General features: G+C 37.7%; 1 protein-coding gene across 1 annotated transcript in view; it reads right to left on the reverse strand.

Moving 5' to 3' along the window:
* Positions 1–286: 286 nt before the first annotated feature.
* LOC105490420 (adaptor related protein complex 4 subunit epsilon 1) overlaps positions 287–25350 on the reverse strand; it is a 90420-nt gene continuing 65356 nt past the window's right edge. Inside the window, exons 16-21 of the mRNA XM_011756024.3 lie at positions 19209–19332; positions 13196–13451; positions 8983–9540; positions 7601–7791; positions 5655–5812; positions 287–4331 (exon numbers count right to left, since the gene is read on the reverse strand). Coding sequence (XP_011754326.2) covers positions 4171–4331; positions 5655–5812; positions 7601–7791; positions 8983–9540; positions 13196–13451; positions 19209–19332 — 1448 coding nt within the window. The 3' untranslated portion in view covers positions 287–4170. The remainder of the gene's footprint in view (positions 4332–5654; positions 5813–7600; positions 7792–8982; positions 9541–13195; positions 13452–19208; positions 19333–25350) is intronic.

The raw sequence follows: 25350 nt of genomic DNA on the forward strand, positions 1-25350 counted from the left end.
AACACTAATGTAAAACATTTGGTGATAACAATATGTCAAGGTAGGCTCACGAATTATAACAAATATAACACTTCGGTAGGGGATACTCATGATGGGGCAGTCTATCCATGTATGTGGCAGGATGGAGTATATGGGAAACCTCTGTTCTTCTCAATTTTGCTTGAACCTGAAACTGCTCAAAAAAAGTCTTAAAAAATAGTCTGTCAAAAAAAACAAAACAAAAAAAAAAAAAACTATACACACAGAGGGAGTTCCTAAGCACAAAAATCCCCATTATGTATACACTAAACCAGTAACTACCATGCAATCATTAACCCTAGCCCATAGGACTGCAGGCCACCCCTCCCTTCAACAGCTCCCTTCTTTTCAATTACTATAGTGAGTGTGGTGCATTTAAACTTCCTTTTTTGACCTCAGTGCTTCAGGGTTTTTTTTTCTTCTTATACATTGTAGCCAACAAGAGACACAAATCAGTGGGATTTAAACTCCATTTCTGATCTAGCTTTGTGTTTTAGGATACATGAGGCAGAGATGGCCAGCACACTCAGATTCTTTGGTCACAAAATTTCTAATTGATTTGCTGTGTTTCTGGCATCTTCAGACGTCTATAAAGGAAGGGCATGATGGTCAGCCTAAGGTGAAAGCAGGGGATATGGACAGGCATCCTGAGAATCAATCTATGCTGTAACTTGTCTGAAGCCTACAAAGTTCTCTCTGACCATCACATTGAAACAGAAATATCAATATCTTTACTTTTAACCAATTAGACAAGATTCTTTGGGGGCTGTAATGAATAAATCATTCTTTTCATCCCATTCCAATTGCTCCTGCTCTTTTTAGCTAATGTCTACCAAATTATTGTTTAAATAATATTACTTACTATTCAGCTACTTAGTTAATAAAGAACATATAGACCAAAAAAAGTACAGATCACTTTGTATTTATTACATTACTGAACTTTTTCAAATGACAGAATTCAACTCCAAAATAAAGTAATAAACGTCTATTAAATAATTATTCACTTGCATTTTTCTCTCCTAAAATTTTTAACACAGCAAAACATCTTAAAGACATGTGAATAGATTCAGTGCACTCTCAGTGGCTCACAATCATGAGGCAAATACCACATTTATCTGTAAAAATACAAGATAAACAGATCAATATTTTAAAATATTGCTGACATAAAAGGAAAAAATAAAATACTACACTTTTACCACAATTATTTTGGTAGATGATAGAACGTTGTTTAAAATAATGCTCCTCTATAGGACACCCGCTGTGCTTGGCATACTTGGCACATTAGCAGTTGGTAACTGCTCAGCTTCCATCTGCAGTTTCTCTAGCAGGACCCTTACTCAGGCCCACTTTCAAACCCTGAGCTCTGATCTGCCTGCCTCCACAGGGACTATTCTGGTACCCTTCCTCCTCCATCTACTCTTAAGGCTTTTCTGTCTTCCCTTCTGTTCCCCCAGATTCACACTTGCTGCCATCTCCATTTTCAGCAAAGATGCCTGGCACAAAACTCACAAAGCTGAGCATCTCCTCCATAGCTCTTACCCCAGATGTTGTCCCTTCACTGACTAAATTATAACTATTAGGTAAAGAGAATGAGTCTACCCACAAAAATAAATTAGGCCGGGCACAGTGGCTCATGCCTGTAATCCCAGCACTTTGGGAGGCTGAGGCGGGCAGATCACCTAAGGTCGGGAGTTCAAGACCAGCCTGACCAACATGGAGAAACCCCGTCTCTACTAAAAATACAAAAAAATTAGCTGGGTGTGGTGGCGCATGCCTGTAATCCCAGCTACTAGGGAAGTTGAGGCAGGAGAATCACTTGAACCTGGGAGGCGGAGGTTGCAGTGAGCCAAGATTGCACCATTGCACTCCAGCCTGGGCAACAAGAGTGAAACTCCGTCTCAAAAAAAACAAAACAAAACAAAACAAAACTCCCTACTTTATATCACATCTCCTGCAATGCAAAAATAAAGGCTGGTGTGATGCCTGATTTACAACTTAAAAGATTCAATGAGTTTAGACAGAATATATACTGCTCTGAAGTTCCTTAAAATCTATTCTTCTATTATTGTTGTTTGTTTCTAAAATCATAAAAATATAAAAACTGTAAACATTCTACTAAACATTTCAGTAGAAACCCTGTTACCCTACTTTTTATTTAGTAGGTCAGAAAGAACAAAAGTGACACCGCGTTCCTTTGGGCAGACCCAAAATCATGCTCCCAGCCCTAAATCTACCATTACATGTCTCCCATCCATTAGGCAGCTCTGTATGCCAAGCATGTCTCTCACAACAACTGCAGCTACCACTCATGAATACACCCTGTAACCAAGCAGCAGATCTCCCTGGTAGTTGTCCATGTGCTCTCAGCATCTTACCTACTGCTCCACACTCGACCTAGCCTCAGTAACTAGGCAAACATAGGGAAGTAAGGACACAAAAAACTGGAGCACCTTCTTTGTGACATGCTGCATTCCTTTGCAAAGTGAGAAGGCACTTCCTCTCTGTCAGAGTCACAGCAGAATTAGGTAAGGGGCGAGGGATGCTGCTGACAGAGGTAGGAATAAGGAGGGAGCTGATAAGGCTAGCTACCAGTGTTCACCGCACCCCTGGAGTCAGCACACTCCTTTCATCATGACACTGCTGAGAGCCTGGGGATGAATCTGATCTATTCAAAAGGAGGAACCTATTATGCAAGAAATTCCAGTCACTTATTACTCTTGTAGCAAGGTTTCACTGTATGTTTTTAAAAGAATAAAAGTAACAAGATGTTATATATTTTTTAATGAATAACTTAAAAATTGAGAAAGAAAATACTGCTTTTATTTTTAGGGAAGAATACTCTTGACACAAATGACTAATGAAATCTATTAGCTCTGGGGAATCCCCTTAGCTTCTTTATCAGCCATGATTAATGAGATAAACCTAAAATCAGAATTCCTGACCTGGGTGATTAACAGTACCAATTAACCAGAGTATTAACTGCAATGACTTAAAATAGTCTCCATGGTGAAGTGTCAGAAAAGGTGAAATAATATTTTCCACAGCACCATAAGATTTTATAAAATACTATTTCAGTTAATGTACAACCTCAAGATTTTGGTCCATCATTCATATATAGGCTTAACCTCTTTTACTGATAATAGTTCTGACAGAGGCCACACAGGCATAACTATAACATGAAAATGATACATTTTACTGAAAAACCTGTATGTTATACTTAGACAGTCTCTGCTTCAGCTATATCCATTGAGTACTAGTGGATTCAAAGGCCAGGAAAAGATCGTTTTGCCATTTATACTCTAATCACAAATTTTAATTTGCCAAAAGGATCTAAATGGTAACTGACTAAAATATTTGGGTAACTAAAAAGCCATTTTTGTATCTGTTTGCTTTGTTACTGTGTGCTCTTATGGGTTTTGTTTCTATATGATATTTTGAAAATGGCTCTGAGTTTTCAAAATAAGAATAGAGTGATTTACTTTGAATTTTAAAATAAATCCAAGTGGAAAACAGACAAATTTTATAGCCAAATTATCTGGAATTATGTGTAACAGTTATCTATAATAAAAAATATACCACAGATTGGATCCCCTCAATATCCAGCATGCTCATGGATCTCCTACAACTGTTAGTGTGTGCTATGCCAACTTAGTTCAACACTGATCTAAGCCAAACATAATCGAAAGTATTGACTTGCCTACCAAAAAACATAACTGCATTCCAAAGCCAAATATGAATTAAGTTTGAGATTATCAATTTCATGTCTCCCTTTCATTTAATGCAGAAAACTGAGACTTGGCTTTATTAAAAATTAGCTAGCACTAGAGTAAATGTGCTATAAAATTATTTATAACAAAATAAATATTTTCAGTCCCTCTACACACTAAGTGATATATAAATCATTAGCAGTTTATAACATTAGCTTAGGTCACTTTTTGAGGAACCTAAACATACTGTACAATCCTGAGTTAAAAGTTAGGGATACAGTTTTGGGGATCCTTCTTGACCAGGAATCATAAAGAAAACATATAAACCACACTTGTAATAATCCCCATTTTCATTAGACGTACCATGAGTCCTTTTTACTTTGGTAAATAAGTTTATCTATGTAAACCATTGATCTTGATGGAGTAAAATTTAGCAGAGCTTCTGCTAGGATCCCTCCATCACCTTTTGACACTGATACAGTAAATAGTCAGGAAGAGTAGAGCAGGAGGATCTGAACCACAGGGCTAATACATCTGCATAAACTCGGCAATGCAGTAAGCAGGGGATGGATGGGAGCAGCTGACAGGCCAATAGCCCTTCATTGCCTACAACAAAACAAAAGTGAAAAATGATTTAATGCAAAAGGACTTAAACAGACATTTCTCCAAGAAAATACACAAATTGCTAATAAGCACATGAAAAGATACCCAGTATCACTAATCACCAAGGAAACTGCAAATTGAAACCACAATGAGAAACTACACTTCATACCCATTAGGATGGCTAATATTAAAGAAAAAAAACAGGTAATAACAAGTGTTGATGAAGATGTGGAGAAACTGGAACCCCAGTACGTTGCTGGTGGGAATATAAAATGATGCAGTTGCTGTGAAAATGCTATGGTGGTTTCTCAAAAAATTAAATCTAGGCCAGGCACAGTAGTTCATGCCTGTAATCCCAGCACTTTGGGAGGCTGAGGCAGGCAGATTACTTAAGCTCAGGAGTTCTAGACCTGGCTGGGCAATATCGTGAAACCCCGTCTCTACTAAAAAATACAAAAAATTAGCTGAGCATGGTGCCACACACCAGTAATCCCAGCTACTCGGGAGGCTGAGGCATAAGAATAGCTTGCATGGAAGGTGGAGGTTGCAGTGAGCTCAGATCGCACACTGCACTAAAGCCTGGGCAACAAAGTGAGCCTCTGTCTCAAAAAAAAAAAAAATTACATCTATAATTATCATGTATATAATCTACTAATTCTACTTCTGGGTATATAACCAAATAAAGAACAGAAAGTAGGGACACAAACAGGTATTTGTATAACCCTGTTCATAGCAGCATTACTCACAATAGCCAAAAGGTGGAAGTAACCCAAGTATCCATTTACAGATGAATAGATAAACAAAATGTATCACATTAAAATTCAGACACATTCTACAATATGGATCAACCTTGAAGATATTATGCTCAGTGAAATAAGCCAGATATAAAAGGACGAGTATTGTATGATTCCACATTACATAAGGTACCTAACATAGTCAAGTTCATAGAGACAAGAGGTAAAATGGTAGTTGCCAAGAGGTAGAGAGGAAGGGGAAAGGCTGAGTTAGTGTTTAATGGGTATAGTGTTCCAGCTGAGGAAGATAAAAAAGTTCTGAAGACAGATGATGGTGATAGTTGCACAACAGTGTATATATACTTAATGCCATTTAACTACATGTTTAAAAATTGTTAAAATGGTATATTTTATATATGTGTATTTTCCAATAAAAAATTATTTAATACAGTCTGAAAAGCACATTCATCGGAAAGACAGTCATAATAGGAAATAAAGCTCTAGAAATCTGATACTTGTAAGAGTTAATTTGTGCTCCAATTATAAGAAAGCTCCTATAAACACAGAATAGCCTTTTCATAACTCTACAAACCTATAATTTCAATAATATGGAGTCTTAGTTTCTGTTGCAGAGTCTTTAGTGCAGAAGGAAGTGCAGCTTGAGATTCTGACATTTTTACATTTTGTTTCACATCATTGGCGAAGGATAACCAGAGTTTCCCAAAGTCTTCACTTGAGATTTTTAATGGTCTGAAAATAATTTTTAAAATTAGATATATGTCAAAAACAGTGAAATGATTCTAAACAAACAAATTTCAAATGCCTCGTGAGAATAAAACATAATCATTGTAAATTTGGGTCCCATAAGATTTATGTCTTTAAAGCAAATACGCTAAAAATGGTTAGTATCATCCTCCAACCTGATGAAAATACTGAAAGCAGGTATATTATTAAATTTAAAATATCATTTCAATAAATCACTCAGTTCTCTCTCTTTCTACTAGTCATTCCAGTAAGATTTTACCAAGTAATTTCATAAACCATTCAAATATAATACAGAACTTTTCTTTCATGTCTACTTTGAATTTGGGGATAATGGGATACTCTATCAAAGCTATGAAAAAGAACATGAATACAAAGATCTAGCACCCTAAGTAAATTAGACCAAAAGAAAGAACTTTAACAAATATATTTTTTAAATCGTTCAGGAGACTAAAGATCAAATAGTTAATACTGGATATATCTGGGGATAGGATTACAAAGAACTTTTATATTCTACTTATATTTTTCTGTAGCATTTAAGTTTTATAATAAGTATCTATTGATTTGATAATCAAGAAAGATATCTTAAAAATACAGAGGATTTTATTAATACACACAGAACAACGGTCTGTGTTAAATATACTGTGATTCTTCTGATTACTAAGGTTCGCCACGGGATACACCTCCACAATCACACAACATAAGTTTTTTGAAGGCTGGATTTTATCCTATCAGCACCACAGGCATACAGTACTCTAACAGACTGACAGTTATGTTATTACTAAAAGACTTGAAAGAATGGGCAAAGCTGGGCATGGTAGCCCTTGCCCCTAATCCCAGCAGTTTGGGAGGCCAAGGCAGACAGATTGCTTGAGCCCAAGAGTTTGAGACTAGCCTCAGCAACATGGCAAAACTCTGTCTCTACAAAAAACACAAAAATTAGCTGGCATGGTGGCACATTCCTGTAGTCCCAGCTACTCAGGAGCCTGAGGTGGGAGGATCACTTGAGCCTGGGAGGTCAAGGCTGCAGTGAACCATAGTGTGGCACTGCACTCCAGCCTGGGTGACACAGCAAGACCCTGTCTCAAAAAAAAAAAAAGAATGATGAACAAAAGTTAGAGCATTGTATTGTAACAGAAGTGACATGTGGAGGTTAAGAATATATATAGAGATATTCATTGGTATTCTGCATTCTGGGTTCAGGCAGCCTTCATATTTTTAATGTTCAAAAACAGTACATTTATAAAACAAAATTAGGGCAGGTAAGATATTGTTTTCAATTATTTTGGTAACACTGCACGGTGCCTAGTATAATGGCAAAAACTGCATGTTTAATAAAAGTTTAATAACTATGTCGAGCAATTTTCTTACATTTCTCTAAAGCTTAACAAACAGATTTTATGAAATAATTGAATAAAATACAAACGAGAGAAACTTTCAAAAGCCATGCAGAATCTTTGGAGTTATTTAGTTTAAATAATACTTTTTCTCACAAGTTTTTCCAGGTCACCAACTCCAACCTAAATCAGGTCTCTCACTATAATCCCTCATTGTACCACTTATTTTCTCTTCATAGCACAATTCATAATTACATACATATGTATGTAATTGCACCACGTCTCCTCCATAGACTAGAAATTCCTCTAAGGTAGGAACTGTGTGTAGTTTTTAACTGTTACACTCCCTAGCACCCAGCATAGTGCCTCCATCCACAGAAGAGGTCTAAAAATAGTTGGTGAATGAACAACTTGAATTAACATTTCACAAAACATTTACCTAATGAAATCTAATAGTGATAAGTTTACAGAAAATTCCAGCTGAGCAGAATGAGTATCCATCATATGATAACTAATAAAACCAGAAAGAATTTCTTCTGTAAAAGGTTTTTCTATCTGCACACTATATTGAAAGCTTCTGGTACTTTCTGCTTCCGTTACAGGCAAACAGCATCCAGGTTGCTCAGTGACCTGCAAATAAAAGTAATAAAAGTGTTGAAGAAGGAAGGGATCAATACAGACTATTATATGACTACCAATTTTCTATTTAAGTGGTACAAATCATACTAATGTGGGAAGTTAATAACAAACTACATTATGAAGATGACTGACAATTTCACTTGAGAAAAATTCACTAGAACAGATAATGAAATAATAATTGTACACAGGTCAAAATTATGTTAACAAATGGCATTACAGTTAAAACTCTGTAAATGTCCTGGCTGGCCCTAGGTTTTTAAAGATAGGAGAGTTTTAAAATAATTTTTAAAAGAATTTAAATATAAATACAAATACAGGTGTCATCTATTCTCATTCTCTACCCTCAAGCTCTGGTGGTAGAGTTAAAGCAACTGGGAAGGGTTTGGTCTGTTTTTTTAAGTTCCACAGGTTATTTTTTTATTTTTTATTTTTTGAGATGGAGTCTCACTCTGTCACCCAGGCTGGAGTCCAATGGTGCAATCTTGGCTCACTGCAACCTCCACCTCCCAGGTTCAAGTGATTCTCCTGCCTTAGCCTCCTGAGTAGCTAGGATTACAGGTGTGCACCACCACGCCCAGCTAATTTTTGTATTTTTAGTAGACACGGGGCTTCACCATGTTGGTCAGGCTGGTCTCAAACTCCTGACCTCGTGATCTGCCCACCTCAACTTCCCAAAGTGCTGCGATTACAGGTGTCAGCCACTGTGCCCGGCCCAACAGGTGATTGTAAAGCACATCTAGTATCAGGAACTTTTGCTCCGGTCAGTGGCGCAGACAATATCCCATTCAACACATTCTAGCTCATAGAAGAAACTGGGCCAGTTTTGTGGAAGATAAATATACTAGTCAAATCTCATTACAACTTCACCAAGGACATCATCCATACAATAATGCAATTAAACATACTTCCAGCAATCACAATGGCAATCTGTCAGAGCTAGGGAAGAAAGAGAACTGATGTCTGAGCACTCAGTATATAAAAATAAATTGGTGACAGAAAGAAGTAAACAGTATACACATTTATTCTTCAATATCCTTACTCCTTAATCTTCCACTTTGCTAAATAATTTGAGAATTTCGTTTTAGTGTTTATGACAAAAGTGAACCAGACATTTAAAGAGCGCAGGAAAAGAGAACACAAAATACACACTGAAAATAAAACAATAATACCTTTAAATTTTACCTTGAAATTTTCCGCAGGAAAAATTTCTAGGTTAGCACTTTTCAATTCCAAACCACTCTTATTAGTGACTGACCAGACCATCAATAAACAATCATCTTTCCAAATTTTATAAGAAGACACTGATATGGTTTCATTATTACAGATTTCCATAGCATTTGAGTGTATGTATTCAGTAGTTTCTTCCAAAAAAGATGAAGCTAAAGAGCTTTCCTTGGCAACTGAGGCTGCAGTAGATTGAGGAGGGTGAAAAATTTCCATGCTGTTATCAGCAAACAATGAAGGTGTAGACTGACTGCAATTTGAGAATTTCTCAACCAAGGGCAGTTCTGTGAGTGACTCAGAATCCAAAAGTTCCGAATTGAGAGAAAATGTCTTTAATTCTTTGTCTCCTCTATCGTGCAAAGTATTCAAGTAATAGTCATCTTCATATGCCACATTTGACAAAGAACTAAAGGAAGAACAGGTCATATTATGAGTACTGGTTGTTTCGCCACTTTTAGCTTCCTTGACTTTTGATTTCCTCCTGAACTTGTGAGAGACAGTATCTGCTTTTCCCAGCTGCAAAAATAAAACATCATAATATAAAAAGAAATCATTCTACTAGTCATGAGTTTTAAACATTCATCTATAATTTCAACTTGGCAATATAACAATTTGATGAGGTTCTAACTACAAAGAATAAATTTGCAAAGAATCAGAGATAAATAAAATGTTAAACCCTAAAATTCTGACAGCTATATAACTTTGAACTATTAGCTAAATCTTGTTTCTCATTAAAAAACGCATGGAATCAGAAAAAGAAATAAGGTCAAAAAGTCAGTCATGAACAAAAAACTTGTTAGATTTCAGAATACTAGCATAAAAAACTGAACAAATTAAAAAACAGTGAGAAAACTAGCCATTTTTTGAGTTGCCATAGTTGTTCTGTATAAGCCTAAGTTACTCTTGAATGCAGGGATGACCCAACCTCGTTTTAGTCACCTATAATAATCATGATTTCGTGGCCTGTGAGTTAGTAAGCAGGAAAGAAAGAAAAACTGATTTTATCTCAAGAATTAACTGGCAGCAGCTGACTGGAACACTCAGCAGGAAAGAATTCAATAACTGACTAGTGATGTTTGCCACACATTCAGGAGACAGAATGGCAAACTTGTCATTGTTGGTCTAAACTTTCTGAAGAATGTTCTGTGAATCTATGTAAGAGGAGTGATGGTTCAAGTGTTCCCTTGCCTCACAAAGTTCTATTTAGAATCAGTGCAGCAGACTGGCACTACTCTCCACCTCCACCCCCCGGGGTGCTTTGACACTACACAGCATCCTTTACATGATTCTAGTTGACCAGAATTCTAGTTCCCTTTTCATATCTTCTCTGTCACTCTCCTCAAGTCCCAACACCTTCTTCCAACTCTGAACGGATGATTTTTGTCTCTTACCTCCAGTTCAGAAGTCACCAAACAAGAACTAACATTTTATTAACACAAAAACAAGGGGGCACAAAAACTACTGTAGTTATTTTCAATAGTTACTAATAACTGTTAAATAGTAGTTATTTTCAGTAGTTATGGGACTCAAGTTAGATGTATATTAGAGAGCAGGCATGGTGGCTCACATCTGTAATCCCAGTACTTTGGGAGGCTGAGGCAGGTGGATCACTTGAGGCCAGGAGTTCGAGACCAGCTTGGCCAACATGGTGAAACCCCATCTCTACCAAAAAAAAAAAAAAAAATTAGCCAGGTGTGGTGGCGCATGCCTGTAATCCCAGTTACTTAGGAGACTTAAGTGGGAGAATTGCTTGAACCTGGGAGGAAAGGTTGCAGTGAGCTGAGATTGTGACAATGCACTCCAGCCTGGGCAATACAGCAAGATTCTGTCTTTAAAAAAAAACGAAAAAAAAAAAAAAACAGATGTATATTAGACTGCTTGTTACTGTCCCCTGGGTCACCGATGCTCTCTGCATTTTTTTTTTTTTTGGTCTATGTTTCATTTTGGATAGTTTCTATTACTTTGTCTTCAAGCTTAATGATCTTTTCTTCTGCACTGTCAATCTGCTAGTATTCAGAAGCTATACAGGCCAGAAGACACTGTAGTGACATCTTTGTTTAAATGCTTGAAGAAAAGAAACAGTTTAGCACAGCATACTCAGAAAAAAAATGTCTTAAAAATGAAGGTGAGGCCGGGCATGGTGGCTCACGCCTGTAATCCTAGCACTTTGGGAGGCCAAGGGAGGAGAATCACTTGAAGTCGGGAGTTTGAGACCAGCCTGGCCAACATGGTGAAGCCCGTCTCTACTAAAAATACAAAAATTAGCCGGACTTGGTGGCACATGCCTGTAATCCCAGCTACTGGGGAGGCTGAGACAGGAGAATTGCTTGAACCTGAGAGGCAGAGGTTGCGGTGAGCCAAGATTATGCCATTGCACTCCAACCTGGGTAACAGAGTAAGACTGTCTCAAAAAAAAAAGGTGAAATAAGAAGCCAAAGGTGAAAAAAAATAATAAACCTTGGCCTTTCTAAAGTGATGTAAAAAATTAATTCAAAATGGATCACAGACCTAAAAATAAAAGCTAGTTAAAATGAAATACATCAATAGAATCTTGATGTATGTAACTGAGAACGCTAACGTAAGAAAAATCAGCAGGGAACAGGATTCCTGGAGAAAAACAGCCACCCAAAATGAGGCATGACACAGAAAGAGCACATTCAGTTAGTCCCAATCCTGTCTGTTTTGCCCCAATATCAGAGGAAGGGTCGGGGCTGAGAAGTGAGAGGATACATGCTAATTTTATGTTATCATTAACTGTTCCTCCTTCTTTATGACGCATCTACGTTACAACACAATTCCTCACAGAATTCAGGGTCTCATAAAACAGAGAAATACACTGCTTTTTCTACTCTTCAGTGACAGCTGGGTGAGAATGAGGGGGAAGTATAAGAGGTAAGCCAAAAAGGATTTAGCATCATTAATAGAAAAAACATCATAACAACATTTCTGATTTCAAACTCGCCACAAAAAAACCTAATATCACCCTGAATGTTCTCCTGAGGAAAAAATCTATCTGAAAGTTATGCACTTGTTAAATAGGCAGCAATGAGGTTCACAAATCAGGGCTCCAAGAGCCTGGGTGTAATCTGACTTTGGTGTGTTCCTCCTAGAGCATTCCACTGGTACCCTCTCATCACAGCCTACCAGGACAACTCAAAAACCCAAGATCAGTCACTTTACTGCTGATCTGCAAATGTCAACTCAGAAAATATTAAGATACATTAATTATTAATATTTTTAGGCTGAATCTGTTTTTTCTTAAGAGAGAATATCAAGTCTGACAGAAACAGGATCTAGACTGGTGAGTCTAGAAAAGAAAGAGACAAAGATAAAGAGTACATAGTATGGTATACCATCTGGCCTGGTACTGAAAGGAATGAAGGGGAAATTTCACCATGGGAGGAGGAGGTTGAAAGAGCTGGGATGTCACTCTAATGAAAATTTTGTACAAGGTGGGTTCATTAGCCACCAAAAGGAGGATACATTACATGGTATTCTCAGATGCTCAAAAATAGCACCTGTCCTTCACTCCAACTTGTCATTCTTTTACTATGAAAATAATTTCTCAGTATAAAAAATTTAAAAATCATAATCTTAATATCTGAATATAATTATCATTTTTGTATCATTCCTTTCAGCCTTAGGTATAAACAAGGTATAAATAAAACTTTATACTCTGGACTTTTTGTTTAATACATCATTTAAGTATATTTTCATTTTACAAAGCAATATTATTGATCATTCTTAGAGCTGAATAATGTTCTGGGAGAATACAATTTATGTAATACAATTTTGAGGAGTACTTTTTACGAAGATAGACCAACATTGTTGAAAAATTATCATCATCCCCCTTCCCTTTGAGAACTGCCCCATCCACCCACAGGGGTGAGAGTCGCCGTGGTCATACCTGTAACCATTTGGAGCCTGACCCTTGTCCACTGACTGGGTTACAGAGAACACCTGACTCAAGTTGAGCCAACTGCATTTTCTCTTTCAGGAATATAAAAGGTGTGTCATTAGTGGTTCTGCAGCTGGGTAATGATGGTGAGTAAGAACTGGGGAAGCCACTTCTCACCATACAAATAGATGACAGCCAGGAGCTTTTATAGAGCCAGTTTTTTTGTACAGACAGACAACAACGATTCTTAGAGGAATAGAACCGATTACTTACCAGGTTGACTGTACTTTCTGATCCTAGCCCAACAAATAATGATGATGCCAGCAGCTGCTTTTCTTTCTCCTCTTTAGATTGGGTAAGAACTTGAGATTGATCCTTTTTTGTTATAGCTTGATCTACATTCTCCATTATACTCTCTTGAGGAATAGGCAGAGCTCCACTTTCATCACCAGTTTTGCTTTCCTTCTTGGGAAGATAGCCTTCTTTCCCCCACAATTTCTTTATACCTTCCAGCTTCAAGCTATTTGTCCTAAGGAGGTTGATAATAAAATCAAGTCAATTTAAATAACTGCTAATAGTTACTTTCTTGAGGCATTCTTTCAAAACATATCAATGCCCATGGCCTTTTAAAAACAACTGCCACATTATATTCTGCACGCCAGAAGTAAAACCTCGATCTCTAGATTTTATTTTAGTTATAGCCAACATCTCTCCACCCTCTAGTCAAAGGATTTGATTTAAGGCTGCAGAACTCTAGACTTAGTTAAAAATTTCACAGCATTTAATTTTCACTTAATTGCTTAAGTTATACAAAAATAGAACTACTGTAAATCAGTTTCTTTCTTCCACTGACTTTTCAAAAATACCTTTAATTCTGATGGGTTAAAGATGAGAAATGATTCAAATTTCTTAGCAATATGAAGGAATTAAACCTATATAAATTCATTAAGTAAAATCCTGTTAAAAGCAAAAACATCACTCAAATGTACTCCTATGTATAAATTTACATTGTATTTTTTCTTTAATTTTACAACCCAGGAGACATAAATTCAAGTTGCCGTGAATACATGCTCCCCATAAATTTACTTTAATCCAAAAGGTTTTTCTCACTATGCATACTCGCGACATTTCCAATTATTATTAAGTGTACTTTTATCAAAATGCAATGAAGTTTTATCTATAAAAGAAAAAAAGTAAGATTTTAGGAAAAAGCCTGAGGCTGACGAATTTTTACACCTAAGTTGAAAAAGAATTAAGGTGTTATTTAGGAGCCAGGTGTCCTACCCAAAAAGCCTAAACAAGGCATCTAGGCAGTAAGTCCAGGGCCAAATTTAGAATCCTAATGTTGTCACAAACGTTGCAGTCGTGAATCTAGAGTGACTAATAAGCGCAGGCTAAAATAGCCAAGGATCATCTCTATTATTCTCATATAAGAGCTATGTGTCCATTAATTAGTTTGATTGTGGTAATCATTTCACAGGGTATATCAAAACATCACATAGCACGCCTTAAATACATACCACTGACCCTTGAAAAATGGAGATGGTTGGCGCACTGACTCTTTGCATTGTCAAAAATCCATGTGTAACTTCTGACTCCTGCAAAACTTAACCACTAATAGCCTACTGTTGACTGGAGCCTTACTAATAATATAAACAGTCGATTAATACAAAGACTAGTATCTATATATATTTTATGTATTCCTGACAATCTTATTGTTTCTTAATTTTTTGATATTCCTAGGGTACACAGTTTGTTGGAAAGTTTTTTCAAATTATCTCAGATCTGAAAAACTTTTTCCAACATATTTACTGAAGAAATCTGTGTACTAAGTGGACCCACACAGTTTAACCCATATTGTTCAAGGGTCAGCTATACAATGTTTATTTAGCAATTATATCTCAATAACACTGGAGTTTAAAAAAAAAAAAAAATGTGCCCTTGGCACTTGACTCATTTAAGCATCTCTGTCATGGTCCAAAATGGCATTTAAAAAAAATCATTTTTACTACAAGATGAGTTGATCATGAAATGAACAAAAAGGAAGACTCAGAAATATTTCTATTAATTATTATTAGTATTGAAATTGTTGGAATCATGATCAATGTGATTTTGAGCCCAAAACAAAGCAAAAGCAGGTAATTACACTTCATACTGAGTGAAGAATTAATGCTATTAAGAAGTAAGTAGCTAAAGGAAAAATTGAATGTTAATTTAAAATGCCCTAAAGGGAACTGGTTCATTCCTTCTCAATGATTTTTGCTGCTGAGTATCCCTTTACAAATATCTTCATTTCCCCCTTTCTTCCTCCAGGTTCTAAAAGAGTTTTCTAAAAAAAAAAAAAAAAAGTTATACAATAAACCTCTTAGACAAAAATTGGTTGTACTTGCCATAAGCAGATCCCAAGTGGTCACGGGAACCACAAAAATAACCCCTAACATTTCTAGAACAGAATTCTCAAAAGAAGCACCTCTAGGGAATTTGTGAATATCCACAAGAGTATTATAGTATCTGTATACTCCCTTTAACCAAAATATTACCTTTATTCACAAAAAAAAAGGAGAACAAGTCCCTAAATTTTACTAATAAATGATTTAAATAGTAGTTTAACAACAACAACAACAAAAGGCAGATGTGGAGGACAATGGGCTGCTCCATCCCGATCCCTCTTCAATGAAGGACTGTTGACCAGCTGTTGGGAGTGCTGTCAGCTCTCAGCCTCTTCAGGGATTGCCTGAGCTGCAGAGGGCTACTTCACCCAAGATCACGCCCCTTCCAAGGCAGCCTACATCCAGTGATGGATGAATGGAAGTATAAAGTCCTTGCCATCCATCTTGGTTCAACTCAGGACAACTCTGAAGGGTCTTTCCAGCTCCATAGCTCCCCATGGTGTCAGCAGAGGTTGTCACTGGCAATGCATTGCATCTTAACTTCTGCCCAAACCTGCTTCTTTTTCCTTCCTTCTATAGATGTTGATCCCAATGAGACTCCTAATTATTCTGCATACTAAATGCCATCACAGAATGTGTTTCCCAGGGAACTCAATCCACAACTGGCAAAAAGGGGCAGGAGGTACAAAAGGAGCCTAAAAGGAGCCTCAAACTATTTTAAAGATTTTTCTTATTTATTTCATCTGCATACATAGTTATGATCAACACAAATATTCTGTTATGCATATATACAGATCATCTAAAAAGTGGGAAAATATGGCCAGGTGCAGTAGCTCACACCTGTAATGCCAGCACTGATGCTGAGGCAGGCAGATCACTTGAGCCCAGGAGTTCAATACCAGCCTGGCCAACTTGGCGAAACCCAGCCTCTACTAAAAACATAAAAATTAGCCAGGCGTGGTGGCAGGCGTCTGTAATCCCAGCTACTTGGGAGGCTGAGGCACAAGAACCCAGGAGAACCCACCAGAACCCAGGAGGTGGAGAATGCAGTAAGCCAAGATCACACCACTGCACTCCAGTCTGGGTGACAGAACGAGACTTGTCTCAAATAATAAATAAATAAATAAATAAATAAATAAATAAATAAATAAATAAATAGGAAAATACATAAGAAAGCAACATAAGGCCATTTCATACACAGAATATGCTTCTTAATGATATGAAACACTAGAAAAAGAATATTTTTAAACATGAGTCATCTTTGCCCGGATTTTAACAATACTATTATATCATACATGGTTTTCTACAGTGTGTCCTTGTATTATTTTTATTCAGACCATTCAAACATAGATGTAAATTCAGACCAAGTAACTAAGCTTCAAAAGATTAGGGATGTACTTTAACTCAGCTCTAGGAATTCCCCTTTGAGATAGGGTGCTCCAAGTAAGAAATTATAAATTAGGTTTGCTACTACTTTATTCTCAGGTTTTCAGGGACTGTAAAAGAGCAACTGTCTTCCCTCTACGATGATTCACCTTGCCAATTACTATGTTCCTCTTCTGAAATAATGTGTGAGCTGAGGTCCTCTTTGGAAACAAATTTTAAATTCATCCCTCATCTTCCATTTCACAATAATACAGCATATATTATATAATTGCTTAGCAGTTTTGCCAAATGTCATTTCTCTGAGGGTAGTAGATGTATATGTACAGTATTTACAAGGCCCTGCCACAGCCCCCAGATCCTAGTTCAGTACTATAGTAACAGATGCTGTCACCTGTTGTGCAGGTAAAAGTGTGTAAGTTCCTCCCTGGGTTTGAAGGGTTCCTGTCTCTTTCCCTTGTCCCTTTGGTCCCTGTTTGGGACACTTAATTGCTGTCACCTCCACCATCAAATGCCCACAAACAATATCTGCTCCCCATGTTTGGAATACCAAAATTAAATATCTGGGAAAGAAAATAAGGAGGTTAACAGAGAAGGAAAAACAAAAGGATAAGAAGAAGAATTTGAATTCATGCCATTTCATTCAACATATGCTACATTCCTCATGATCTATTATTAGTATCTTTCTTCCAATAAATACTTGTAACCATTTCACTGAACAACTGACAAATGTAACAATGAACATAAAATGACTGACTTCTTAATAAATATAGAACTCAAAATTCAAATGTCATCCTTCAAAGTTATCATTTTTGAGATTTTATCACATTTATTCCAACAATGCGGCCATTACTTAAAACATTTTTAACTCTATTAGATGCAGCTTCTTCTCAAACAAGAAAGCCATTTCCTTACTTTACTGTCACATCAGAATATTGACCAAAATTATTCAGATTGATCATGAATATTATTTGGTAAACTCACCTCTTGGGTAATGAAGACAATGATGGTAATGACAATCCTTATTAATATCAGCAACTACCATTTATCAATCACTATGAACTGGGCTGTACTATGTACTTTACACATGTCATCTCATTTTATTCACTTAATTATGTTTCTAAAGGTAACTTAATTATGTTTCCAACATCAAAATAAACCTTACAATGAAATTCAGCTCCAAATAAAACATTTAAACAAACGTATCACCAATTTTCAAGGTGGCTGGAAAGAAACTCTGAAAGCATTTTGAGCAAAGTATACAGCTTCCTCAGGTGACTACCAATGGTCCCTGACTTATAATAGTTTAACTTAATGATTTTTTTGGCTTTACAATGGTGTGAAAGCAATAGAGTTTAGTAGAAACCACACTTCAAATTTTGAACTTTTATCTTTTCCCAGGCTAGCAATGTGATAGGATATTCTCTTGCAATGCAGAGATAATAATGAGCTAATAAAATAATAAATAGGCTGGGCACGGTGGCTCATGCTTGTAATCCCAGCACTTTGAGAGGCCGAGGTGGGTGGATCACATGAGGCCAGTAGTTTGAGACCAGCCTAGCTAACATGGTGAAATCCCATCTCTACTAAAAACAAAAAATTAGCTCGGCATGGTGGCGGGAGCCTGTAATCCCAGCTACTGGGGAGGCTGAGGCAGGAGAATCGCCTGAGCCCAGAAGGCGGAGGTTGCAGTGAGCCGAGATCGTGCCATTGCACACCAGCCTAGGCAACAAGAGTGAAAATGTGTCTCAAAGTAATAATAATAATAATATAATAAAATATTAAATAATAATGGGCCAGTGATCAGCAGAACTGAGTTCTAGACATAGATCTGGTGTTTGGTAGATCTGACTTACAATATTTTCAACTTATAATGGGTTTATTAGAATGTAACTCCATCATAAGTTGAGGGGCATCTGTATATGCCTTCACTGGGTGACTGACTATATGGCTTCCTCAGGTGAAATCAATCACCTTATTTTATGTTCACCTCTATATCTGTCAGCGTTCCAATGAGATGGTTACAGGATATATTTCTCAGAAGAATGAGGAATGTAGAATGATATGTTAAATATCAACCTGGATGTATAAATTCTAATATGCCTCTAAATATATATATATATATAAAATATGTAGCAATAACACATATTATTACTACGTATAAAGCTTGTACACATTTTATGCTGTCTTGGAAGGTAGGTAAGCTCTTAAAGAACATACTGTACAATATTAATACCTTAAGAGCAATAAATAGAAACCACTGAAACAACAGCCCATACAGAATTTAGCTTTAAAAACCTTTCTAAACCATTATATTAAAACACATTGTCACAAGTGTGCCTCTCCCTTTGAAAATTATGTGAAAACCACTGAAACAACAGACTTCTTGAAAGTTATCCTAAAATAAGCAAATAATGACTATGATGATACAAGGCACGAGCAGAAGGTAAATGGAATGCTAAAAGACATTTAAACACTCCCATAACCTCCATTTTGTAAAGAAATGAACTTACTCTTTTAGTCCTGTCTCAGCACTATTCCCAGATATATCTGAACCAAGAGAAATGCCAGCAGGAGACTGTCGTCCAGTGAAGCCAGATGAAGAAAAGGAGAGTCCATACGGTTCAAAATTGAGAACTAGAATTTTAAAACAGTAACAGAGGTTCATATTTAAAACAAAGCAAAAAACTGTCGAAGTTACCATTCACTACCAAAATAATTCAAGACTGGAATCTAATAGCAATTTTTAAACTCTGAGGGACTTTGAGGATGATCTAATCAAATACTTCCAGTAATAAATCAACTACCATTTGGTAAATGTCTACTGTAAGTCTTCACACTACTAGGTGATTAAAGACAAACTATCCTTCATTTTTACCTTTTTACCTCCCTTAGAAGCTAAAAAAGACTCAATTAGGAAAGATAACTGATAAACCAAATCTACCGAAAACTTGCTGCTCCCATGCAAAAATGTTTAATGAGTTATAATGAAGAAGTGACCATGTTTTGCTGAACAAACTGCTCCTAGATACATTCTTGTACCAAATGGACTGATGGAGTCCTCAATGTGAAATCTCCCTAAGGTTAACATAGATTCTGATTCCTTTTAATCTGTATAATCTAATTAATTCAAAAGAGCCAAGAAAATTCATACTGTTACTGTGGTAGAGCAGATGCCAATATCCACTCTCCCTTTCTTTCTATGTAATAAACCTCTCAATTCTTATGTAGATCATGACCACCCAGAGACATTTACAGACACCTTTGCCATATGACTGAAGTCTAGCCTATGAAATTATGCACACATTTTGTTTGCAACTTCTGGAAGGAGTCCTCCTGGAATAAAAGACAATCTTTCTTCTCCCCCTTCCTCTTCTCTGCTGGCTGGACTGCAACATGATTGCTGGGGTGCAAGAAGCCATCTTGGATCATAAAGTGGAACACCAAAGATGCCAGAACAGCAACAGAGGTGAAACTTGGGTTTTTTAATAATCATGAAGCCATCATCAACCCTACATTGCCTACTTCTGGATTCCTTTAATGGGAGAAAGCAATAACCATCTATCTTGTATGAGGTCCCACTTTGTTTCTTTATTTTTTAATAGGATAATTCACCAAGCCTAATCTTAACTAACAAATTTTGGACAGTCTAGATTATAGAAAAGGACCTTTTTAAATCATAAAAAGTATCTTAGAAAATATTGTGTCAACTTCTGTAATTACTATTCTCATTTTACAAATGAGGAAACTGTGGTAAACAGTTTGTCCCAAATTACAAAAAATATAAAATGACAAAGCCAGACATGAACTTAGACTTTCTAGCATCAGAGCTGTACTCTCAACTATTATATCATATGGTCTCCTCCAAAGGAAATATCACCTATTCCAAAGAATACTAAATAAATGCTTGTTAGTTACCTAAATAAATGATACAGAAGAAGAATCAATGTAAAAAAATAATAATGATGGGCTAATGATCAGGAGAACTGTGTTCTGGACATATCTTTGCTGTTAATGAGGCATGTGAACTAGATCTTCATTTCTTCATCTGTAAAGTGAGTAATTCAAACTACGTCAACAGTTTCCAAATGCTGATCTGATGAGACTCAAGCTTACTTCACTGAATCTCCCAAGGACCTTTTTATACATACAGCCAAGCTCAGAGAGATTCAGATATAGAAGGAATAGGAGTAGGGCTCAAAATAAGTCTCATTTTTTAAAAACTCTTTGTGATTCTGATTCATAATCATGTTTGGAAACCACTTATCTAAATCTCTTTAAGGTCCTTTCCAAGTAGAATATCCTCTCATTTTTTTTTTTTTTTTTTTTTTTGAGACGGAGTCTCGCTGTGTCTCCCAGGCTGGAGTGCAGTGGCCGGATCTCGGCTCACTGCAAGCTCCACCTCCCGGGTTCATGCCATTCTCCCGCCTCAGCCTCCCGAGTAGCTGAGACTACAGGCGCCCGCCACCACGCCCGGCTAGTTTTTTGTATTTTTAGTAGAGACGGGGTTTCACCGTGTTAGCCAGGATAGTCTCGATCTCCTGACCTCGTGATCCACCCGCCTCGGCCTCCCAAAGTGCTGGGATTACAGGCTTGAGCCACCGCGCCCGGCCTCCTCTCATTTTAAGTTGTTTAATCATCTAACTTAATCATAGTCTGTTTTATGTTGCTATAAGACAATGCAACAGAATGGGTGATTTATGATGAACCGAAATTTACTTGGCTTATAGTTCCAGAAACTGAGAAGTCCAAGGGCATGGCACTGGCATCTGGTAAGGGCCTTCATGCTGCATCATCCCATGGTGGAAGGAAAGCAGAGGGGCAAGACAGCGCAAGAGCAAGAGAGGGCCAAACTAGCCTAGTCTTTTTCTTTTCTTTTTCTTTTTTTTTTTTTTTTGAGATGGAGTTTCGCTCTTGTTGCCCAGGCTGGAGTGCAATGGCACGATCTCGGCTCACCACAACCTCCACCTCCCGGGTTCAAGTGATTCTCCTGCCTCAGTCTCCTGAGTAGCTGGGATTACAGGCATACGCCACCATGCCCAGCTAATTTTGTATTTTTAGTAGAGACGGGGTTTCTCCATGTTGGTCAGGCTGGTCTTGAACTCCTGACCTCAGGAGATCCACCTGCCTCAGGCTCCCAAAGTGCTGGGATTACAGGTGCTCACCGCATCTGGCCCGAACTCACTTTTTTAATGACTCACACCCATGATAATGATATTAATTCAATCGTAAGGGCAGAGCCCTCGTGACCTATCACCTCTTATTGGGTCTCACCTCCCAACACTGTTTCACTGGGGATTGTTTCCAACACATGAACTTCGGAGTACACATTCAAACCACAGCATTCTGCTCCTGCCCCACCAATATCATGTCCTTATGATACAAAATATATTCATTCCATTACAATAGTCTCAAAAGCCTTAACTCATTCCAGCATTAACTCCAAAGTCCAGAGACACCTAAATCAGATATGGGTGAGACTAAAAGAAAATTTCTCTCCAGCTGTGGGGCTGTGAAATTAACAAGTTATATGCTTCCAAAATACAATAGTAGGGCAGGCATAAAGTAGATATTCCCATTCCAAAAGGGAGGAATAGGCCAGAAGAAAGGGGTAAGTGGTCTCAAGTAAGTCCAAAACCCAACAGAGGAATGAACATTAAGTCTTAATGCTCCAGAATTATCATCTCAACTCCACATCCCACCTTTTGGGAACACTGGGGCAGGAGTTGGACACTCAAGGCCTTAGGCAGCCCCACACCTATGATAAAGTCCTATGACTTCGGGGCTCAGTCCACCCAGCAGCTCTCAGGGGATTGGAGTCTCACGCCTGCAACTCTCCCAAGCTGATGCTGCAAACTAGTAGCATCAGTTCTGGGGTCTCAGGAGTGACCCCACTCCTAAGGGTCCACTAGGCACTGCCCTGGTGGGACTCTCTGTGATGGCTCTGATCCTGTCTTTCTGCTCGGCATTGCCCTAGCAGGGACTTTCTGTGATGGCTTCACACCCATGACAAGTCTCTGACTAAGCCCCAGGGAGTCCACAACATCTTTTGAAATCTAGGTGGAGGACGCCATGAACCCACGGCTCTTGCACATTGGGCACCTACAGAATTAGCACCACATATGCCACCAAGGTTTATGGCTTGAATCTTCTGGAACAGCAGGTGAAGCCACACCTGGGCCCACATGAATGGTTGGAGCAACCACGGAATGCTGTACCAGAATGCCGGGAGCAGAGACTTGAGGAAGCTCTGGGCAGCAAGCCCATGAAGGGCACCCTGGTCATCCCCCGAAAGCATCCTGCACTCCCAGAGCTTGAGCCTGTGAAGAGAAAGGCAACCTCTGAGATCTCTGAAATGCCTTTAGTGTTACTCTCCCAGTGTCTTGATGATCATTTCTATCACCTGACCAGATCCTTGACCTGGTCTCCCAAACACATTTTCTCATTCTTTACATGGCCAGGCTGAAAATTTTCCATCTTTCTATTATGCTTCTGTTTAATTATAAATTCCATCTTTAAGTCATTTATTTTCTCTCATATCTTACTGCATGCAGTTAGAAGTAGACCCAGCTCCTTCAATATTTTGCATAGAAGTTTCTTCCACCAGATATCCTAGTTCATCGCTCTTAAATTCTGTCTTCCATAAAGCCCTCAGGCATGAAGAGACATAATTCATCCAAGACTTTTGCCACTTTATAAGAAAGATGGTTTTACTCCAGTTTCCAATAAGATATATTCCTCTTTCCTGTCTGGGATCCCATACACTTAATGAACCTAGAATTTAAGTACACTTAAGTAACTTAGATATTAAGAGATAGTGAAGCCCATATTTCTAACAACATTCTGATCATGAACACTTAATCTCTAACTTTCAGATTTTCCCTACAGCTCTCCTCTTCTTCTCAGCCCACATCGGAAGTGCCCTTAATACTATGTTTACGGCAATCTAAAATTTTCCTAGCCTGCTCCTTTAAATTCTTCTGCTCTACTCATTACCCAGTTTCAAAGCCATTTCCACATTTTCAGATATTTTTAATAGCCAACAGCCTCACTTCTCAGGACCAATTTTCTGTCATAATCCATTTTATGTTGCTATAACAGAATACCACAGAATGGGTAATTTGTAATGAACAGAAATTTATGGCCGGGCGGTAATTCCAGCACTTTGGGAGGCCAAGGTGGGTGGATTATTTGGGGTCAGCAGTTCAAGCCCAGCCTGGCCAACATGGTGAAACCGTGCCTCTACTAAAAATATAAAAATTAGCCAGGCATGGTGGTGGACACCTCTAATCTCAGCTACTCGGGAGGCTGAGGCAGGAGAATTGCTTGAACCTGGGATGCAGAGGTTGCAGTGAGTCGAGATCATGCCACTGCACTCCAGCTTGGGTGACAGAGTGAGACTCCGTCTCAAAAAAAACAAAAAAAGAAAAGAAAAAGAAATTTATTTGGCTCATTGTTCTTGAGGCTGGGCTATCTAACAGCATGGCATCAGCATTTGGCAAGAGCCTTCATGCTGCATCAGGAAGAAGACAGAAAGGCAAGAGAGCATGAGAGCAAGAGAAAGCCAAACTCGCTTTTATAACAACCCAATCTCATGATAATGACATTAATCAATTCACGAAGGCAGATTCCTCATGGCCTGATCACCTCTTTACAGTCCAACCTCTGAATACCATCCCAATGGCAATTAAATCTAAATATGGGTTTTGACAAACACATTCAAACCTTTGCACTTACCATCCAACAGTGGTATCTTTTTAATAGCATCTGTGACAGTGAGTCATCTAGCCACTGCATTAACACTTCCAGTAACAGTGAATACCTCAAGAAATGTTTTCTATGCACATTGAAGGTAAAGAGTTTAAACCAAAAAGCAGAAAGAAGCTCAAAATTAGAGGTACAAAGTTTGAAAGTAGAGAGAATAAAAAAGACATGGAAAGGAACAGTATTTGGAGAGCAAGCAGAAAAAAATATTAATTCCGAGTCAAAAGCATTAAGATTGTCATCTAAGGAAGGGCTGGAAAGGCTCAAGGTTGAAAATAAAGTTCAAACCACATTATTTTCATTCTTCAGTGAAAACTCCCCAAGACCCATACAGTGATAATGCCTAAAAGGACTAAAGATGCTGAAGTGTTAACTACATGTGCAAGAGCTCACGCACATATGTGGAACAGAAGGAGAAAAATGGTATGCAGAGAGCCAAGGGAAGGAAGAAGATGGCTGACTTGCAACTTAGTGAATATGTAGAATTTAGCCAGATGAAGAATGAGGGCAATTCACCAGAAGAGAAAACATGAGCTGGAGGCAGAGAGTCCTTGGAGTTGGGAGCCACTGAAGTACTCTAGGTAAGACATAATAAAGTATAAACTATCCTGGGCATAAGTGAATAATTCAACATTTAACCTATTTGTATCCCTTACTATTAATACTTTAGAGGCCTCAATTATATGCACACTCATTTATCATACTTTGTACTGCAATTCTTTTATACCCCGACAACTTGGGTATATTTCTCTAACCATTCTCAGCTATTATTAATAATTTTTAAAATTTCTTAAATAATTAACTTTAATTATCTGATTATTGTTATTTTATTTTTTGAGAGACTAGCAACCTTACTTTGACATGGCTTTCTAAAAGCCAATTAGTAAATAC

Source organism: Macaca nemestrina, chromosome 7 (genome assembly GCF_043159975.1).
Source record: "Macaca nemestrina isolate mMacNem1 chromosome 7, mMacNem.hap1, whole genome shotgun sequence".
Taxonomy (NCBI): domain Eukaryota; kingdom Metazoa; phylum Chordata; class Mammalia; order Primates; family Cercopithecidae; genus Macaca; species Macaca nemestrina.